Source organism: Apodemus sylvaticus, chromosome 18 (assembly GCF_947179515.1).
Source record: "Apodemus sylvaticus chromosome 18, mApoSyl1.1, whole genome shotgun sequence".
NCBI classification, from domain to species: Eukaryota; Metazoa; Chordata; class Mammalia; order Rodentia; family Muridae; genus Apodemus; species Apodemus sylvaticus.
Window position 1 is genome coordinate 23,104,062 of NC_067489.1, and position 19,041 is coordinate 23,123,102.

Genomic DNA, 19,041 nt, shown 5'->3' on the forward strand with positions numbered 1-19,041 from the left:
TGGCATGCATTTAATCCCAGTTAAAAGAGGCCAGCAACATTCCAGCTCAAAAGAAAAAGCGTGGGGGCGGGGCGCTACAGCTATGGATTATAAACCTGCGAAGTTCTTTCTATCTTATAACATAGGACCAAAGCTTCCTCTCCAGCAGCAGTAGACATTCTCAGCCTCGCCATCTGCTCCTTTATCCTCTTTTAGAAATGACATTGTTGTTTGTTTTGATGTGGGCAGTGTTAGTGACTCTTCATCCTTCAAAGAGCCTGAAGCAGGGGCTCGGTAGCGGAGGCTGGCCCTTCTGTGAGTTTGGTGCCTGTCTTGCCTGCATAGCACACTCCAGACTTGCCAGGGATGTACAAGACAAAAATGACAGGAAACAGCAGCAACAAAACAGAGAAAGGAAAATACCCGTGTTTAGTAAGGCTGTGCCTTTGGGAGAATTTTTTTTTTCCTTTGGGTTTTTTGGTTTTTTGGTTTTTTTGAGACAGGGTTTCTCTGTATAGTCCTGTCTGTCCTGGAACTCACTCTGTAGACCAGGCTGGCCTCGAACTCAGAAATCTGCCTGCCTCTGCCTCCCAGAGTGCTGGGATTACAGGTGTGCACCACCACCACCCGGCGCCTTTGGGAGATTTTACGGCTATGTTTTTATTTAAGGTTTTAATTTTATTTATGTAATTAAATAATTAAATGCCATGGCATGCGTGTGGATCTCAGGGGACTACTCGTGGGAGCCAGTCTCTTAATGTGGGCCCTGGGGACCATACAGGTCAGGCGTGGCAGTGAGCACCCAGAGCCACTGAGCCATCTTGTCAGACCCAAGCTATTTGTCAAAAAGACTTTAAAATTTTTCTTTGTTTTAATAGATTGTGTGGTACCTTTGTGTCATAGTGACAGTACTATGTGAATGATACAATAAATATTATTTATAGTGTATATTATTAGAAATGATATTATGTATTATTTTGCTTCACGTAGTCAGTAAAAATAGAGCTGTAATCAGTTGGAGAGCCTCCTATGAGCACCCCAGTTCCAAGGCCAGTGTAGGTGACTTAGTGAGACCTTGTGCCAAAATAAAATGGTTTAGTGGGGTGGGGGCCAAGTGCGCGGCTTCTAGCACTCAGAAGGCCAGACAGGAAGATCACTGTCAGCCAAAGTTAGCTTGGGCTATTCCAAGATAGCCTGGGCTGCAGAGTGAGAACCTTTTTCAAAAACTCCTGCACAGCCCATAGGCTGTTATATAGATAGGTCAGTGGTAGAGTGGTTGACTGGCATGCATACTGGCCTAAGTTCAACACTTAACTGAACAAGAAAATCTTAATTTTATCTTTAAATGGCCATTTAAAATCTTATCTTAGAAATAAGAGTTTATTTCATTTTGTTCTTTAAAAGATTTTGAATTCTAAGAAATGATTTTGTAATTTAGGAAGGAAAAAAACCCAAACCATTTCTGTTATGCCATACAATGGCCATATTGAATAGTCCTGTGACCCAGGTGAGCGGGTTATTTTTCTTCAGACTGACCGGCTAAGCAAGCTTTTTGTTTGTTTTTGTTTCGAGACAGGGTCTGTCTTCATAGCCCTGGCTGTCCTGGGACTCACTCTGTAGACTAGGCTGGCCTTGAAGGCACAATACCTCCTGCTTCTGCTTCCCTCGTATGGGATTGAAGTTGTACCACTTCATCTCTTGATTCACTTCTCTCAGTGCCAGACCCTTCAGGTTTAAGCTTGCTTGTGTGTGGTTTCTTAGACTGCTAGGAAATCCAGCCTGCCTGGACTCCCTGCCGTTTGCCACCTCCCATTGCTGCTCCAATCAGCATCGGCTCCCACACACCAGGCACAGCAGAGACTCCAGATAACTCCAGGACCTTTTGGTTGGTTTGCTTTGGTGGTTTTGTTTTGTTTTGTTTTAGACAGGATTCTTCCAATGTAGTCCAGGCTAGCTCTGGATTTCAGATCCTCTGGCCTCACTCACCACCCCAACCCTGTCTCCAGAGTTTCTGGTTGATAGCCTACCCATTGGGATTGCTACTACTTCCTCCTCTGATTGAGTCATTTTGTCATAGGACCCAGGTGAGCACTTCATTGAAGCTTACAGATTGTTATTACAGACACCACAGATGTGTAAACAAAGAACTGAATAGTTTCTGTGTCGTTCTTAGGTATCCGCCCTCCCAGCCCCCTCCTGTTTCCTCACCTAGAAGTTTTCTACGGCCATAGTTCAGAGAGTTTTAGGAGGCTTTGGCATATACAGGCCATCTATTGGTAATTTAGGTTTCAGCCTGTCTTCCCCAGGAGTTTGTCCTTCCAGGGACCAACCATAGCCTAGCAGCCCATTAGGTGTTGTCTACCAGAGTAAAAGACAGATCTGCTCTCATCCACTTAAATGTTTTGTGTCAGGAACTAGGTCAGAGATGAAAAAACAAATTATGCATTCATTCACACTGCTTAGAGAATTAGGAATTTAGGAAGGAAGGGCAGAGAACATGTATAGACTTAATTCCTTTTTCAAAATGACACTTATTTATTTGTATATGTGGTGCATGTGTACCACTGCCCAGAGGTCTGGAAAACCTGAGAAATGGGTTCTGTCCTTCCACAGTGTAGTCTCTGGGGGCCTTTACCACTGAGCTATTTCACTGGCTCAGGGTACTTCTGATTATATTGTAATAGTATACTGATCAAATGATCTGCAAGAGTCAGAGTCTAGAAAATAGAAATAGAAATCTTGAGTCAGTAGTAATCTAGGCTGTGATGGAGGAAACCGAGAGTTATTTTTGTGAGTGAATTGCTACAAAAACTACATAACAACCACCATTCTACTTGGGTCAGGCAGGGGTGGTGTGTAGGCCTTTAATCCCAGCATTCAGGAGGCAGAAGCAGGCACATCTCTGAATTTGAAGCCCACCTGGTCTACAGAGCCAGAGCTAGTCAGGAAAACCCTGTCTTGGAGGGGAAACCAGGGAAGAAAGAAAAGGACTTGGACTAGCTATCTAAAACTCGGGTGAGGGATGCAGGACAGGACTTGGCTTTCACACGGGCTTGGGTACAAATTGGATGAAGCACAGTGAACAGCCATCTTTATCCAGGATCTAGCTGGGAAGGGAAGCTGAGCTGAATGAGGGGTAGCAACTGACGGCAAGTCTGTGTCTGCATCATGTCAGCAGACAGCATCCATCTCATACAGTGAAATTGAAGACAAGCAAGTGACTGGCCAAGATACAATGTTCACTTTCTTTGACTATAACAACAACAACAACAAAAATGTTTGGGCCTCAGCTATTCAAATAGGCATAGCAGCTTTTATAGCTGCTTTGTTAACTTGTCTTATGTTAAGTGAAATAGCCAGATGTTTATTTACACACCTATAGTCTCTTCGAAAGGGAGAAAACAAATTGTTTGCTACTGGACTGTTAAGTGCCACAGCTTTTATTAATGGGTCATTCTTCCTCCCTCCCCTCAGCTACTGAACATTATGTCTTTGTGTAATCTGTTAAGTTTCAAGTTCTGTTGTGAACTTTTCTTTGTTTTCCTTAAGTTGAATGTTCTACTATGAATTTAGGAAAGGCTGTCTGATTGTTAGACACAGAGCTTAGCCTCTAAGGTTTGACTAGAACCTGCTTTCAGGGATGGGTGCTAGGGCTTTGAGTTTGCTTTTACTGTTGCCAGTAAGCATGCTTTTGTCTTTTTAAATCATCACCTCTCTTCTGTAGAGATAACTCTAGTAGTCCAAGGATCAGAAGAGAGACCATTTCCCTTCCGAAGCCATTGTGCCATTGTCTCAGCTGCAAGCGTTTTTTAAAACTTAAATACATCAACTGGGTACCACTGACATTTTTGTGATTTTGAAGAGTGATACTTATATTCATAGTAGGTTACTACATTATTTTCCAAATACACTACACTACACTACACTACACTACACTACACTACACACACACACACACACACACATTGCTTCACCCTCTGTAAGATACAGGTCAGGGTTGAGATGTGGCTCTGTTGGTAGAGTGTCTGCCTAGCATAGAGTTCAATCCCCAGCACCGCATAAACTGTTGACCTATGCCTGTGAGGTCCAGCACTTATGAGGTGGAGGCAGGGAGGTCAGGACTTCCTGATCACCGTTGACTGTGGTAGAAAGCTACTCCGTTCCACATGAGAGCCCATCTCAAAAAAAAAAAAAAAGGCAAGATCTGGTCAACAGTGAGGAAGTGCAGTGGCTGCTGTGACTACTGTTTGCACCGTGAGCTAACCCTACGCTCACTGCACACACAAGCAGGTTTTGTTTGTTTGCTTGCTTGTTGTGGCTTCCAAGTTGTTTCCTTTTCTTTCTCTAGGTAGTACTTGAGTAGTAATTATGTTAAAGCATGGACTCTGAAACCCTCAGCTGGTCTCATTATGAGTGCAGGCTATCTCTTGCTTTAGTAAACATTTTTATCAGCTTAAGGAGAAAGGTTGAGGGTTAAATATGGTTCCAGAACCTTTGTTGACGTCTGTGACTAGACTGTGACTTTGGTACTAGAAGCAGACTAAATTATAACTCTGAATACACTGTTGCTACACTGCCGGATGAGTGAGGTGGCATGCCTACATTCCAGCCTTGGAAGACCAGCCGTTAGCCCTGGGTTTGTTTGATTCCTGATAGTGCCTTTGCCTGTGTCTGTACTAAGGTGCTCACACATCCATACACATATGTGTGACTGTGCATGCACACAGGCATACCCATACATGTACACGAGAAAAGACAAATAGCTAGGAAGATAGTGGGTAGAGGTACCTGATGACCTGAGTTTGGGTCCCAGGATCCACATGGTAGAAGGAGAGAACTGGCCCCCATAGGTTGTCCTCTGCTCACCACACTGGCACTGTGGCATGTGGACCATATAAATAAATGCACACACACAGGTACATGAACTAAATAAAATGTGGATTGCCAAACTACCAATTCCAGATTATTGCAGGATTATTCTTTTTTGTGGCTTTGAGCTAAGGTGAAGGAAAACATTTCTGTGTAACTCAGAGCCGTCAGATGAAGAGTTGTGAAGGTCTTCTGCATGGCTGCCTAGGAGACACTTGTCTCTGACTGTAAAGGAGGCACATGCTGAAGGTCAGAGGGCAACAGGGGAGAATTGGTCCTCTCCTTGTGGTTCTGGGGACAGAAGTCAGCTGATCAGGCTTGTATCATGCATCTTCACCTGCCAAGGCAGTCCACTGGTTCAGGAAGTGAGTTCTCCGTGGGAACTGGCTCAGCGTTCTTTCAAGTTGCCAGGTCAGCTTTAGTTTCCACATGAAGTCCATGTACGTTTTTATCACTTTAGTTTTTGTTTGTTTGGATTTGTTTTTTTTTTCCGAGACAGGGATTCCCTGTATAGCCCTGGCTGTCCTGGAACTCACTCTGTAGTCCAGGCTGGCCTCGAACTCAGAAATCCGCCTGCCTCTGCCTCCTAGAGTGCTGGGATTACAGGTGTGCACCACTACCGCCTGGCTAAATGGAACATTATTTAACATCAGAGATAAAATTTATTTATTTTTATGGTGAGGGTGACAAATATAACTTTTAGTGGGATGGAGGGTTCTACTGCTGTGAAGAGACACCATGACCAAGGCAACTCTCATAAAGGAAAACATTAAATTGTGGCTGGCTTACAGTTTCAGAGGTTCAGTCCATTATCGTTGTGTTGGGAAACATGGCATTTGTGTAGACAGACATGGTGCTGGAGAAGAAGGAGCTGGCAGTTCTACATCTTGATCTGCAGGTAGCAGAAGGAGACTGTGCATCACTTTAGTTTTTAAACAACTGTACTGTTTAAAGATCACAGGCTGGGAATCTCACCCCTTCAGTGCCAGCACTTAGGAGGCAGAGTCATTTAGATATCTATGAGTTCCAGGAGAGCCAAGACTACATAGTGAGCCCCTGTCTCTGTCTCTGTCTCTGTGTCTCTGTCTCTGTCTCTGTCTCTCTGTCTCTGTCTCTCTCTCTCTCACACACACATACACACTCATACTCATCTTTAAGCTTATTTTACACTTAGCATGAAAAATATTAAAAATTTGTTGTAATTGGTTTCCCATGATTCCTTTTTTATTTGTCTTGACTCTTTCTTTTTTGAGACCAGCCTCATGCAGTCCTTCATCCCTGGTATTACACTTCCTTTAAACTAAACTAGATAGAATCCCCCTTATTTGTATAAGTAGGATCTTTTATAGAGCTCGTTCTCAGTTTATTTGAGCTATTAAATAATTTTGCATTTCCAAGTATATAAAAGTTTTTACTGACTTTTAATTAAAATTCTGTAAATAATGGATTTTAAAAGTCAAGAATCTGGTCAGATCTTAACCAAATGAGTCAACAGTCCTTAAGTAAGTTTTTAATGTGTGTGCTTAAATCATTTCTTAGGCCCAGTAGAAAAGAAGCAGCAGAGAAGATCAATCAGGACTCGATCTGAGTCAGAGAAGTCCACCGAGGTTGTGCCAAAGAAGAAGATGAGAAAGGAGCAGGTTGGCTTCCTACATGTAGAGAGTTAACGCATGTCTGTAATGTGGTGGCTTGTTTCTTGTCACCAAAGAAAGATCCTCCCCACTTGGCCTCCTTCCTGAACTTTCCTTCCATCTGTCCTGACGGGGTTGCGGTGGCGACTTCTCAAACAGCTGCCTGTGATGGTGCTTCAGGCATTTTCACAGAGAGCAGGTTTGGGGGGGAGCCAGCGCTGCGAGACCGTAACATTCATTTTGAAATTTCTGTTATAAGCACAATGAGTTCATGTTTTCATGAGTTTTCCTTGGAACCATCATTGAGTTCCCTTTTTAAAACCTTTGATTTTTTTTTTTTTTTTTTTTTTTTAGTTTAAGCTGCTGGTATATATTGTTTTTATTTTTAAACAAATCAAATTAATTTAATTTATATTCTTATATTTAAGAATCAGGTAATCATAGATGGTCTGGTTTTTCTGTTGGTGTCACAGATCTTTTGAAATGTTATTTTTTTCCAGTGGAATGGTACTCATCTGGAATTAAACTGTCAGATAAACAATAATTGAAGTATAAAGTGTGTGGGGAGGGGCTACATTTTGATTGAATGTGTTCAACTGGTGTAATCGGTGTAATAATATACATGTGAAATTACCTTTTGAAAGAATTTTGAGAAGTGATTCTATCAATTATAAACTCACAGAATTTTTTTGATTTTTATAAAATGAGTGAATATCTGTTTTTAGGTCAGCACTTTGCCCCTGAGCTGGTCCCCATTCGTTTCTTTTCTTTCTTCACTTTTTGAGACAGGGTTTCACTATGTAGCCCTGGCTGGCCTGGAACAAAATATACAGATCAGGCTGGCCAAGCATTCACAGAGGTCCTGCCTCAGCCTCCCCATTGCTGGGATTAAAGGTGTCTGACACCATAACCAGCTTTAGAATATTTATTTTTTATAGCCCAATCATCTAGTGTTAAAATTCAGAATTAGTTACAGTAAGTTTAATATTTTAAAGTAATTTACTGTGGAAGAGTATGTACTTTTTTATTTAAAATTTAAAACTTTATTCATAATTTAAAACTTCCAAATTTCAAAGCTAACTTTGTGGGTGCTCTATGGTATCACAAGCATATAAAACATTTTTTAAGAATATTTAGCTAAAATTTCAGTAATATTTGTCATTTATCATATAATTTCCATATATAGGAAATTAAAACAAAAGCAAAAAATCTCAAGTCTGACAAATCTATAATATTTCTTACCAAAATGAAATTGTGACTTTGCCACCTGGTTCCCAAATTCAGTCTGTGACTAGTCATTTTAAAATAAACAAACAGAATGAGTAAAAATAATGGGACAAATTGTTACTGCCACTGTGTTATATATAGTTAGTAGTAGACTAATGCCAGTGATTGTTTAGAAGATTTTATATTTGTACAACTAATTGTATCGTACAAAAAGCATTCCTGTTGTATGTTTTTTTACCTGTTGTAAAAAAAAATAAAAAAATTTTTAAAAAGCTTAGAACAATCCTTAAATATTTACAAAATGTGTTTCAACATGCATATTTCACATCTTAAAGAAACATAAAATTCCATCCTAGCCTAAACAGGAACTTGTGCAACCAGCATCCTTTCCCCATTGCAATGGTTCAGTCTTCCAATACCACGTGTTTTACATATACATTGGCAGAATAACTTCTGATCTCGCTCTCCTAATGTAGGATCAAGACACTGTTCATAAGACACTCAAGAAAGTGCTATTGCAATATCACAAACGTATTAAGTTTGTTCTAGCAGCACAAGTATTGAGCTGCCAGCTGTATGGAGCCATGTAGCACTCTCTACAGAGAGGGTCCCGATTGCCAGCAACTTAGCTGTGAGTGCAGGCGCGGAAGGAAGGGTCTTAAAGTGGCGTGAGTTACATTAACCTGAGTATCATAGTAAGTAAACATTTATCCTAATGTCTTTGGGGCGGGAGGGGTTCATAGCAGCATTGGGGCTGGTCACAGAAACAGCCCCTTACCTGCCTCCCAGACACTGATGAAAATTCTCTGGTTCTCCTCAAGCACCAGGGGCGCGGTGGGAAGTCTTTGCTAAAGAGCATGAGGCTACGCTGTCACTTGGTACTCAGCACAGGCAGCTAGGGTTTACGCCTCCCTGACCTTGAGACAGACAACTTGATCCCGAAGATGGGATTGAGTTCAGACTTTCAATAACATTGATCGCTTATCACTATTTAGATTGATGAAAATGTAATTTTTTCCCTCTATTTTCTACAAGTGGAAAAACCTCCCGTTAATGTTGTATTTTTCTGTCCAAACAGGTTGAAACAACTCCTCAGGCTTCCCTGAAGACCGGATTACAGAAAGGTGAGTTACTCTATGATGCTGCTTTGCAGTCCCTTCATTAAACCAATTTTTAAGAATAATTTATTTGTGCTTCATGTATTTTTGTCTGTCTCTGTAAATCTTTGTTGCTATTCAGTGTGGAATTCCACCCTCCTCATGTGTGTGTTTGTGTGTGTGTGTGTGTGTGTGTGTGTGTGTGTGTGTGTGTGAGAGAGAGAGAGAGAGATAGAGAGAGAGAGAAAGAGAGAGAGAGGGAGCGAGAGGGAGAGAGATTCTTTTACAGTCGGTCCTACTCTGTACTTCTATGTAAAAAGTCTTTCTTGTTTTGATAAATTAGAGAACACTGTGTAGACTTGGTATTGTTTCCAACTTTTCTCCATAAGATTTTGGGATTTCACTGGCTTATAAACTAGGGATGTGACGAATCCACTCTTTTGGTATTCGACTGAATACCGAATAGTAGCTATTAATGCTTGTCAAAAATGGACTATGGCAAATCAGACAGGACAGCTTGACTGGGAAACAATGATGCCACCCTTTTCAGTGCTGTACAATCGTTTTGTAAATTGACCCTTAGCATAACTATGGCCACTAGTAGATGACCATATGTAAATCTCTTTGAGATATGCACAAAGTTTAAGAAGGCTTAAACTTATATATGTGTTTTCTGTGTGCAATCTGAGTATAGTACAAACTCCATAGCATGACTCAAGAAATTTCGGTGAGCTCAAACTGTATTTAGAACCTGTAGTTTACTCTGGGCAAATTTTGCATTATTTTAAAATAAATAAAACACCAGCCTGTCTGCACTCTCGGGGAGAAGTCTGCAGCGATGGTCTCCGTGGAGATCCTCAGCAGAACTGAACGCCTCTCGGAGGGAACACTGCTTGGCGGAGCTCCAAGAAAAGACATCGCGATCAATCGCTGCGAGATTAGGAGGCCTGATTGCGTTGTGTTTCCACCATTCCACAGGGTCGGCGGACCGAGGAGCGCAGGGCTCTGTCAGATTCAGTGACAGCTCCGTCTCCGCAGCGAAAGAGGAAACTGTGGACTGAGATTCCTGTACAATTTCATCCCAGAAACTCCAGACTTGGAGTCTCCGTGCAAGAGTTCTTTGTCGGCGGCTCGATAAAGTTCCTTTTGTTTTGATTTTGATTTTGCCAATCATCATTATTGGCGTTCTCTGGCCTGGTTTCTTCTTCAAGACTGAACAATTGCTTTAACATTCAGATGATTTCTCTCTATCTTTTTTTTTTTCTTTTTTTGTCTAAGCTGGATGGGTACAGCTTAAATCATGGGTCCAGCCTAAAAAAAAACCCACCATTTAACTTACCCTGGTCAATTCCAACATGGACTGTTTTGTTTTTAAATAAAGCATCATTAATACACATCTTCAGGGTTTTGCCAAATGGCCCAAACTGTATACATTGCAATCATTAAAAGCTCTTATTATTTTTTCTAACATTAGTGCCGTTGTCATGGAGAACAACAGGACGGCTGCCTTTGGTGGCCTGTCATTTTTCTGGCATTTTCAGAAATTCATCGGAATTGGCGGTACCTGTGTTTCCCTTCGCAAGCCTCTCAGTACAGCACTCCTGTTCTTCTGTTAAAACTCCTTGTTAATTCCGTGATCTCTTAGGCCAAGGAAATACTTTGTGGTGGTGTTCTGGTTCCACACACCAGCAATGAAAGAGATAGATTTGTGTACTTGTGTTTTTTAATCAGCATTGACATGGGCAGGCACCCTCATTGGTAGCGGTCAGGAAGCTTTCAGTGCAAACTTGTAGGATGAGAGGTGCTAAGAAAGTTCCAGTAACCAGAGCAGTCTCCCGAGGCCCACATCCTCCACCACAGACCGTGGCTGTACACCAAGCGCTCCCTTCAGCCTGTTGCGGATCCTCATGACCTCAGGAGACTTGTTTCTCCACAGTCTCTTCCGGACTGCACAATTCCACCGTAGCTTGCTGGGCTGAACTAGATGTCTGTTTGTTGTATGGAAAGTTTGGGGGGATATCTAAAACAAACTGTGGGTGGAAATCTTCCCCGTCTCCTTGGTTCCTTGGTATTCACCGTGCCTGACCTGCACATTTCATCGTGGCTATCTCTGTATAGCCTACCGCATTAGCCCAAGAGATTGTTGCTTTGTAACTTTTTGCACTATTGTTTTGGCTGGATTTGTATTACACGCAGTTTTAAAAAAAAAATTCCACACTCTTCTCTGCCTTTTTTTCCCAAGTATCTATTTCTTCTCTCCCTCACAAAGTCCAGAGGCTTCTCTCTCATCTAGCCCTGGGTGATTTCTCCCACTTGAACACTGATTGTCCATTGCAGGCCTCAGTGATGTGCCTCCCACATGGCGTGATGTGTAGACGTGCCGCAGCACTTGTGAACGGTCACAATAAATGCCACTTTACCAAGAAAGAGCAATTATGAAAATCCAAAATTTATTGGGGGGGGATAATAATCAACTGAATCGCAAAATTGGGGGGTTGAAATGGCACTATCCGTGTACGGATCGAATACAAATCAAAGATTTGTCACATCCCTAATAAAACAAGATGGAGGTGTCTCTGCAACCGTATTTGTAAACAACAATGTGTTGGGTTTCATGTCTTCCCCTTACGAAATCAAATGGTTCTCTGAATTGTTCCAAATCAATTGGCTGTCTCTCAGTTTGGATAGAATGGATGTCTAGAGTGGAACTTGGGCCTTGCTGGGGAAATGGTGACGAGCAGAACTGAACTTAATGTATCTATAGAGCATTGTGAATGGGATCACTTACTATTGGAAGTCAGAGTGCTACAGAGAGCGGTGGATTTCCCCCAGTATACTTAAGACAAGTTTGGGGAAAGAAAATGCCAACAAAAAAAGTTTAAACTGTGACCCTAAGTACTATTTTAGGATTAATTCCAGTGTGTTATGTTAAGGTGCCAGCGAGATTTCAGATTCCTGTAAGCCTCTAAAGAAAAGGAGTCGTGCCTCAACCGATGTAGAGACGGCCAGTTGCACATACAGAGACACATCTGACTCGGATTCGAGAGGGCTGAGTGACGGGCAGGTGAGTGTACTTGTTAGCCACAGTAGCGTGCTTTCGTGGGAGAATCTGGGCAACGGGCAATGTGAACATCCTCGTGGTAGGCTAGAACGCAGTGGGGAACTGTCCGTCCTCACTCCCTCCTAGTCGCCACAGTCATCTGCCTACCTGTCTGGGCAGGGTTTCCTTTCTTCGTTGCTGCATATGCATCTCCCTCAGACTGAAGAGCATGGCCTTCCCCAATAGAGGAGAGTCTTGTCCCAGGACATAAATATATATGTATCTACTTCCCAGCAGCTGTGCTCTCCTGCTGGAAGGCGTGTGAGGCGTTCGGGGCTCACTGTAGGAGAATGTAGGGCAGTCAAGCTTCCAAAACCATGGGCCCATCCAAATGAGATGCTTCATGTGGTAGTGGGCAGCTCTTGTTTAAGAAAAATGATGGGCCAGGCATTAATCCCATGCTAAGAAGGTAGGCAGGCAGATCTCTTGAGTAATTGGACAACCTGCGGTACATAGGAAGTTCCAGGATAGCAGAGCTCCATTATGAGACCCTGACTTATAATAATAATAATAATAATAATAATAATAATAATAATAATAATAATAACTTATAATAACTTATAATAACAACAACAATAATAATGATAATAATACCCTGACTTATAATAATAACAACAACAACAACAAAATTAACTCTGGATGGCCTAGAACTTTCCATGAAGTCCAGGCTGGCCTGGAAATCACAGACATCTGCCTGTCTCCGGCTCACCAGTGCTGAGGTTAAAAGTATAGCTTGGCTTGGGGAATCCCGTTGGTTGTGTGAAACTTACTTCGTAGGTTTCTTGTATAACAGTTTGCCGTTGTTGCCTTTTAAATGTTAGCTGCAGTTTCTCCCAAATGACAGACAGATACACAGACACCTTCCCGGGGTTAAAGGAAGGAAGAAAAGAAAAGAAGGCGGGCAGGCTGCGGTGAGATGGCCTCCAGCTGGTTTCCCTGGGTTTTGCATGTGTCAGGAACTGCGTCTCCTTTACCTCTTGCTGTCTGTCTTCCACATAGGTAGGCTTTGGCAAACAAGCAGAGAGCCCCTCGGCGGCTGCTGATGCAGACGCTTCTGATGCCCAGTCGGTGGACTCGAGTCTGTCTCGGAGAGGCGTCGGTGCGAGTAAGAAGGACTCTGTGTGTCAGGTAGGCAGGTGGCCCTTAGAGCCCGTGATCCACTCCTACCAGCTGCTCCAGTCTCCTCTACTTTCTGTTATGTGGCTTTAAAGCTTCGTGTTCTCCCATCCTGATGAAATGTCTGTCATTCAGGTGCAAGGTTCAAGCTTATTAGGCTTTTGTTGTTTTGCTTCTGAGACAGGATCGATCGCCTTGCCTGGTCTGAGGCTTGCTCTCTACCCCAGGCTAGCTTTGGACTCACTGTGAGCCACCACCATGCCCAGCTACTATTCCTTCTTAATTTTTTTGAGTTATATTTTGCCTTCATGAGGGTGTGTGTATCACATGCTTGCCTGGTGCCTGAGGAGGTCAGAAGGGGAACTGGAATTACAGATGTGTGTGTGAGCTCCATGGAGGGTCTGGGAACCAGAGGGCTTTGCAGAGAAGCCATGTCTCTAAATAAATAAATAAATAAATAAATAAATAAATAAATAAATACGAAGAAGAGAAAAAAGAACTGTAGGTTCTTGGGCTCCCTTTTTAGACCTCCTAACTCAGAATACTAGGAGAAAATCCAGTGGCCTCTACCTCAGCCAGCACCATGGTCAGTACTAGTGGCAAGTTTGAGAACTGCTGCTTCCTTGCTCTTGCAGATCTGTGAAAACACTGGAGACTGTCTTATTTCTTGTGAGGGGGAATGCTGCAGACACTTTCACTTGGAGTGCCTCGGGCTGACTGCAGTCCCCGAGGGACCCTTCACCTGTGAGGAGTGTGAGACTGGTGAGCTGGGGAAGGCTGGGCAGGGTGGTGGCTCCCCTCACCCCCCACCCCCACCCCGTGATGACTCTCTGTGACTTACTGGGTCATGGGTAAGCCAGGCCAAGCTTCTCTTCCCTCCCATAGGTATTTCAGCAAGCCAAGACACCATCAAAGCTTTCCAAGGTCAAAAAAAAAAACAAAAAAAAAAAACAAAAAAAAAACCCCAAACAGTCCAAAGCACCTACATGTGTAAATCAGCTTAAGACTGGGGTGTGTGCTTAGCAAACAATGGAAAGTCCTTTAGTAGACTCAACAAGTATCGATGCAAACTCTTAATTATGGTTACAGTAAATATTTCAATATAACATAGTAAATGTTTATAGTAACTAAATATGATTATAGTAAAGCTGTAAATATGATTACATGTTTTGTGAGGAAAAATAATGCTATTATTTTTAAAGACAGGATCTTACTATGTAGACCTGGCTGTCCTATAACTCACTGTGTAGACCAGGCTGGCTTTAAACTCACATAAATATACCTGCCTATGCCTCCACCCCCACAGTGCAGGGATTAAAGGTCTGCACTACCATGCCAGACCTGCTGTTAATTTTTTTTAAAACTTTGTATTTATCGTTGACTTCTTCTCCCACTATGTATTTTCCAATGCCTTCTTGTAGCATACAAAGAAATATGCAAGTTTAAGTTTCTTCTCTAATATCGTCATGGTTTTGTTTCAGCTCGTTAGAAAGCAGTTGTTAAATCTGAAACAACATAGCTAGTTGTTTTAGTTGCTTTTCTATTGCTCTGAAGAGACACCATGACCTTCAATAAGGTAACTTATAGAAGAAAGAGTTATCGGAACTTAGGCTTCTGAGGGTGAGTCCGTGACCGTGGCAGCGGGCGGGCGGGCAGGCAGGCAGGCAGGCAGGCGTGATGGTAGAGCAGTAGCTGAGAGCTAACTTTGAAACCTCAAAGCCCTTCCCCCAGTGACACACCTCCTCCCACTAGGCCACACCTCCTAATCCCTCCAATGGTTTTACCAACTAGGAACTAAGTCAAACATTTATTTATTTATTTATTTATTTATTTATTTATTTATTTATTTATTTATGTTTTAGTATTGGTAAGTTCTGTTTTTCTAAAAGTTTCCCATTGATATGAATTTTCAAATTAGCAAATGTGCAGTAATGTCTTTATCAATCTTTTTAAAAATAGGACTTTACTTATAAACTTTTAACAATTTATTTATTTTTATTTCATGTGCATTGGCGTTTTGCCTGTATGTATATATATGTTTGTGTAGGGGTGTCAGTCCTGAAGTTACAGTCAGTTGTGTGATGCCTTGAGGGTGCTGAGAACCAAACACAGGTCCTCTGGAGAAGCAGTCAGTGATCATGACCACCAAGCCTTCACTCCAGCCCCAGGCTTCTTTTTGTACTGCTAAGTTCTAAAATGTAAGCGCTCTTTCTTTACAGGAAGCTCTTTGATATTTGTAGCTGCTTCTGTATAAAGGAATCTTTAGCTTCTGTGGAGGCGTACACCTGTAACTGAGCTAAGGAGACTGAAGCCAGTGGATAGTGATTTTGATCTGGTCTGGGGTACTTGTCTCAGAAGACCAAGTGCTGGGATGTAGCCCAGTGTTAGGGTCGTCGCCCCGCGCGCCCGAGGCCTAAGCCCAACACGTTGAATGAGTCAGTGAAGGAACTGTAATATGTTTTAATCAGATTTTACTTAACCTAATTTTTTTTTATCAATTTTCTAGGGCAGCACCCATGTTTTTCATGTAAGGTGTCTGGTAAGGATGTGAAACGTTGTTCTGTTAGTGTTTGTGGAAAGTTTTATCATGAAGCCTGTGTCCGCAAATTCCCCACTGCCATCTTTGAGTCAAAAGGATTCCGCTGTCCCCAGCACTGTTGCTCTTCCTGCTCTATGGAGAAAGACATCCACAAAGCAAGCAAAGGTAACCAGAGTCAAAGGAGGGACAGTGTATAAAGTGCCGTGCTGGGCGGCAGTCTGCTCGCACGTCTGTCAGCAGCGGAAGCCGCTCTCTGTTTAACTCCAAGTTTAAAAGCTGAGCCACACAGTTGACTTCTTAGGCAGAGGTTAGGTTGTCAATTCAGAAAATCAGACCACTATGCTAAAAACTTCCTTAGGTGTAGATAGAGTATTTGAAGTAGATCCTGATTCCTTTGGAGGATTCCCTAAATGACTATTAGCCTCGAATCTAGGGACTATGATGGCCTTGCGGAAGGAGAACACTCTATACTAACTAACCAGTTTCACACGGCGGGGGAGCCCTGGTCCTGTGTCATACCCAGCATGCTGTAGACCGCTTCTTGACCTGTCTTCACACAGGCCGGATGATGAGGTGCTTGAGATGCCCAATCGCCTATCACTTTGGAGATGCGTGTGTCGCTGCTGGAAGTGTCTCTGTGTCCTCGCACATCCTCATCTGTAGTAACCATTCCAAGCGGAGTAGTCAGTCTGCTGCTATAAACGTAGGCTTTTGTTTCGTTTGTGCCAGAGGTGAGTGTCAATCTGTTTTATTTCCTTGTTCTGACATCATTCACATATTTCTCCATTTAACTGTGTCTCTGCATCGGTAAGAACTCCAGCTGTCTGTCTTATGGTACGATGTCCCAGCGAGTGCTGACTGCTGACTGCATTCTGTTGTATATATAGTACTAGGAGAGAACGTTTCAGGCAGACATCCACATTGTGAAAATATCAATTCTTCCACAAGCTAAACTAGCATCTGCATTTTAAAAATACCTTAAGATGGGTATGGTGGTGCACACCTTTGATCCTAGCACTGGAGAGGCAGAGGCAGGAGGATCTCCGTGAGTTTAGGTGAGGCTGATCTACGTAGCAAGTTCCAGGGCCATCTAAGGCTATGTAGAGAGAGACCCTGTCTCAAAAAGGAAGAAAAAGAAATTATAAGTAATTTTTACTTAGAATTATAAGTAAGTTGTTGGTTAGTTTTTCTGTGTCTCTAATGAAAAGATTATTCTCTTCAGTCTTTAGCAGAACTTCCTGCAGTTTTTGTCAGCTGCTTGGAAGTGTGGTGTGCAAGGCAAGGGCGGCACATTCTCATTTGTATGCTTTGATCATTGAGAGAGGGCCTGATAAAAGCAGCCATGAAGGGTTTTCCACATTCGTGGAATCGATAAACTAAAAACAGTATTGTGTCCTGTGGATGACCAGAGATGGCATTAACAAACTTAAGTATGTCTTACTTTTCTAGTGCTGTGACAAAATACCGTGACCAACGTTAATTTATAAATGAAAGCATTTAATTGTGAGCTTTCTTACAGTTTCAGAGGATTACTCTGCAACCATCATGGTGGGAAGCACAGAGCTGGCAGGTGTGGTGCTGGGGCAGAAGCAGAGAGCTTAGATGCTGCGATAACCAAAAGCCAGAGAGCAAGCCCCTCCTCAGTGACACACACCCTCCAACAAGGCCACACTTCTTAATCCGTCACAGATGAGTCCAGCAACTAGAAAATCAAGCATTCAGACATATGAGCCTATAGGCATAATTTACATTTTCAAACTACCACATTCCACTTCCTGGCCCCCATAGGCTTGTGACTATGAAATCTTATGCAGAGTGCATTTAGTCGAACTGTAAAGACTTCCATAGTCTCTTTCGGTCTAAGGCTTCACAGAAGTCCAGAGTCTCTTCTGAGACTCAGGGCTCTCTTACCTGGAACCCCTGTAAAATCAAAAGGCAAATTATATTCTTCAACATACAATGGCACAGAATGTACATGACCATTCCAAAAGAACAGGAGCACAGTGAGGCAGTACTGGGCCAAAGCAGGACCAAACCACAGCAGGGCAAACTGCAAACTGTCTCCATGTTTGGTGACAGAGGGCGCTTGAGATTTCCCACACCTTCCACTCTGCTGTCCGCAGAACTCCTCTCTCTTGGACTGCTTCCACACTGTTGGCAGTTCTCTCTGACAGATGTCACAGGACACTGGCATCTCCAACACTGTGGGGTCTCCAGCAATCCAGACTTAATTTTCTTAGCTTCATACCGTGGCCTCTCTGGGCCTACATGCAGGTACTCCCCTGTCACGCACCTGGCCTCAGCATCTTTCCTTAACCATGAAGGAAGAATTTAGACCCCTTTACTTGTATGTTCCTGCCTCTACAAGCCAGAGCCATGTAGGGAGAGGCCGAGTTCTGCTGCAGTGCTTGGGATAGGCCTGGACCCTTCCCTGAACTACATTTGCATGAACTTCATTTGTTGATGCTCTTCTGGTGGAGTAAGATTTCCTTACCTTTAGAAGCAAGGGTGTTTCCCCTCTGAGTTAGAGACTTAGCTGAGTTAGGTCTAGCCTAAGGTCACTGTTGCTGTTGTTCCTGTTCCAATCGGACCTTTCTTTAAAAGTCTCATTTCTGAGCACAAGACTTGGCTTCAGCATAATTTCCTCACGCTCTTCTGTGACTGTACGTTGTGTGTTTCTTTTCTTCCCTGCTTGTTCTTTTTCATTGTAGATCTGAACAGGAGTAATCACTAATAACCACAACACAGAAAACACTAGGTTGTTTTTGCCCATGACAAAATCCAAAACAATTTAGCCTCAGGCAGATTCTTTAGACAAGGGTAAAAACAAACTACATTCTTTGTCAAAATATCACAAGAGTAAGTCCCTAAGCCACATCCTTTCCCTCTGACACATCGTGGGCTGACACCTCTGTAGTCCACAGTGTTCTGACCACTGCTGATTTCCAGAGTCCTGCTGGGATGACACCCAGCAAGTCCCACGTACAGTGTTCAGCCTTGCTTCCCCGGCCAGTCTTCTGCTTCTCGAAAGCCGAGCCTAACCAAGCCTGTGAGCAGTATACCCCCACTCACTCTTCTATTGCGGTGGGGAAACACCACCCAGGCAGCTTAGGAGAGAGGGCACCTAGTGAGGGCCTACTTGCAGTTTCAGATGCTCCCCCATCATGCCAGGGCCGCAGTAGCAGGCAGCCATGGTGCTGGGGCCTAGCCCAAAGCCAGCCTGCGTGCTGAGTCAAAACCATGAGGCAGAGAACACAAACTGCCCCAGGGACACAACTTCTCCAAAGCCACACCTCCTAATCTCTCCCAAACTGTTCCCCCACCTGGGGACTCAAACACTTGAGTCTGGGGGTCATTCTTATCCAAACCAACACATGGAACATGTAAAATAAGACTTCATCGACTATGATATACACTGTCCATCTTTATCTTGGCTGTATTATATAACATTCTTTTTTTTTTAATAATTAGGAATCATTATAA

General features: G+C 42.9%; 1 protein-coding gene across 5 annotated transcripts in view; it reads left to right on the forward strand.

Moving 5' to 3' along the window:
- The window catches only part of Nsd3 (nuclear receptor binding SET domain protein 3), a 111,416-nt gene that overhangs the window by 61,449 nt on the left and 30,926 nt on the right, over positions 1 to 19,041 (forward strand). For 4 of the 5 annotated variants that reach the window (XM_052162761.1, XM_052162760.1, XM_052162762.1 and 1 more), the window contains exons 8-14: positions 6,388 to 6,488; positions 8,785 to 8,830; positions 11,737 to 11,867; positions 12,903 to 13,031; positions 13,655 to 13,781; positions 15,526 to 15,723; positions 16,119 to 16,289. In XM_052162761.1, coding sequence (XP_052018721.1) covers positions 6,388 to 6,488; positions 8,785 to 8,830; positions 11,737 to 11,867; positions 12,903 to 13,031; positions 13,655 to 13,781; positions 15,526 to 15,723; positions 16,119 to 16,289 — 903 coding nt within the window. Of the gene's footprint in view, positions 1 to 6,387; positions 6,489 to 8,784; positions 8,831 to 9,781; positions 11,231 to 11,736; positions 11,868 to 12,902; positions 13,032 to 13,654; positions 13,782 to 15,525; positions 15,724 to 16,118; positions 16,290 to 19,041 lie in introns of those variants that run through there. The other variant, XM_052162764.1, reaches the window with a different exon arrangement.